A 1,917-nucleotide genomic window follows, 5' to 3' on the forward strand; every position below is an offset into this window, starting at 1 on the left:
CCAGGACACAGACAGATGAGACCATCAACTGCCTCTCTCCTGAAGACCCACAAGCCACCTCCTCGCACACCTACGCCATCTCCATCTTCCTCCTAAGAGCTCAGAAGAGATTCCCGACCTTGGTGCCATAGCTGCCTGCTCTCTCCTCACTCTCCCACTAACTGCTCTGTTCATGCTGCTGTCCACTCTGCAACCAGTGGAGCCTGTAAAGACTCAAGAAATCACCTCCCTCATCTGATCCACACCTCCCACTGCCTTCAGAAAAGATGCTCAACTTCACAGACAGTCATTCCAGGTCTGACTGCTGCTCCCCACAGCCAGTTTATTTTGCCAGGAAGGAAGACCTGCAATTCCCTGAACCAGCTTAGTCTCACCTCCAAGCACTTCCTGTTTTTGTGACAAGCTTCCACATCTCCTTCTATTGGTGGCCTGAAATGGGAACCCTTTCATATAACACTTAAACTGGACTCAGGACCCTGAGCTAGGATTTCCCAAGATCTCCATACCCAAGGGCTGGGAAAATGCCAGGTGACAAGTTTCATGACAACCCAAATTTGGAGAAAATTTGAGGGCTTTCCTGGTGGCTCAGACAGTAAAGAATCTGCCTCTGATGCGGAAGATCTGGTTTCGATCCCCGGGTCGGGAAGATCCCCCGGAGAACGGAATGGCAACCCATTTCGATATTCCTGCCTGGAGAATTCCATGGACAGAGGAGCCTGTCGGGCTACAGTCCATGGGGTCGCAAAGGGTCGGACACGACTGAGCGACTAACACAGTGTTGCGACCAATGAGGGTAACCTCCACTTACCCGATTAGGTTCTAAAAGCACCTCTGCAGCCATGGAAACCTGTGGGAAGAGGAAGGGCTTAGAGGGATGTGATCCTAGCAATTTTCCAGGGGCTCAGGCCTCCACTGCACACCTGGCGGCACCCGAACCAAGTACCTGGGGCCGAGCGTCTAACCTCTGTACTGACTTTCAGCAGCTGTGTGTCCTGTTCCCTGCAGACATCAAATGGGCTCCCGGGTTCCCGGTCCTCCCGCCTCAGTCGGACCTTCAAGCCTCTGCACCTGGGGGTCCCTCAGCCTGTCACCCTCTCCCATGCGCCATCACACTGTCCGTCAGACACAGGGCCCCACACACGACCGCCTCACCGCCTGTATCCCGGGGCCGGGGCTGCGGGCACGTGAGGATGCTTCCCACACTCTGAGCTTTAGTGTCCGGTGGGTCGAGAGCGATGCGGGCCCGAAGGACAGCGTTTACCTGAAGCAGGTCGCTCAGGGCAACCGCCGCTACGAAGCCGCTGGGCCTGGTAAATCCTGGCCCGGACTGACCCGGCAGCAGAGTCTCCAGGCCGCCCCGCAGGCGGCGACGTGCCCGACTTTAGAACCGCCTCCAGTCACTGGGTACAAAGCCTCTTCTCGCGCCTTGTGTTACTTCAAGCCCGATTCTACACACTCGGCCTTAGGACCCAGGTAACAACCGAAAAGACCGCAACCAAGACACCGGAAGTCCCGCCTCACCATGTCCCAGAAATGCTGAAATTCTGGGCGCTCATTGGATAATCTTAGCTGCCTCTCAACGCGTGGCTTTCTGGGTAATGGAGTTCCCGCTGCCACACAGGCCGGCTGGAGGGGCGTGTTTGCTTGAATCTCCCCTGGAAAGGCATCAAGCAATCTCCTGGGCGGCTGAAAGCAGACCGCCCTGTTTTTCTAGGTCGGGGATAGGCTTCGCTTCCTCTTAAAGGGGCGAAGGCCAATTTCTGCAGAGACGAAGTGCATTTCGAAAGCCTTAATGAGATCGATAGTGATCTCTTTAAGTGCTTAGATAATTCAGATTCCATGCGGTCGCCTCTAGTGAACATACAATAGTAGATACAAGAGTCCTTGGAATGCATGCAGACTGAGGAGTTTAAATCA

At 54.9% G+C, this 1,917-nt stretch overlaps 1 protein-coding gene across 1 annotated transcript in view; it reads right to left on the bottom strand.

Annotated features, from left to right (window-relative positions):
- The window catches only part of LOC105001652 (zinc finger protein 154-like), a 7,168-nt gene extending 5,644 nt beyond the window's left edge, over positions 1-1,524 (bottom strand). Inside the window, 2 exon segments of the mRNA XM_010858039.1 lie at positions 1,262-1,391; positions 1,453-1,524. Of these exon segments, the coding sequence (XP_010856341.1) occupies positions 1,262-1,391; positions 1,453-1,524 (202 nt within the window).
- Positions 1,525-1,917: the final 393 nt, after the last annotated feature.

The sequence above is a fragment of the Bison bison genome, unplaced genomic scaffold (genome assembly GCF_000754665.1).
Source record: "Bison bison bison isolate TAMUID 2011002044 unplaced genomic scaffold, Bison_UMD1.0 scf7180017864383, whole genome shotgun sequence".
NCBI classification, from domain to species: domain Eukaryota; kingdom Metazoa; phylum Chordata; class Mammalia; order Artiodactyla; family Bovidae; genus Bison; species Bison bison.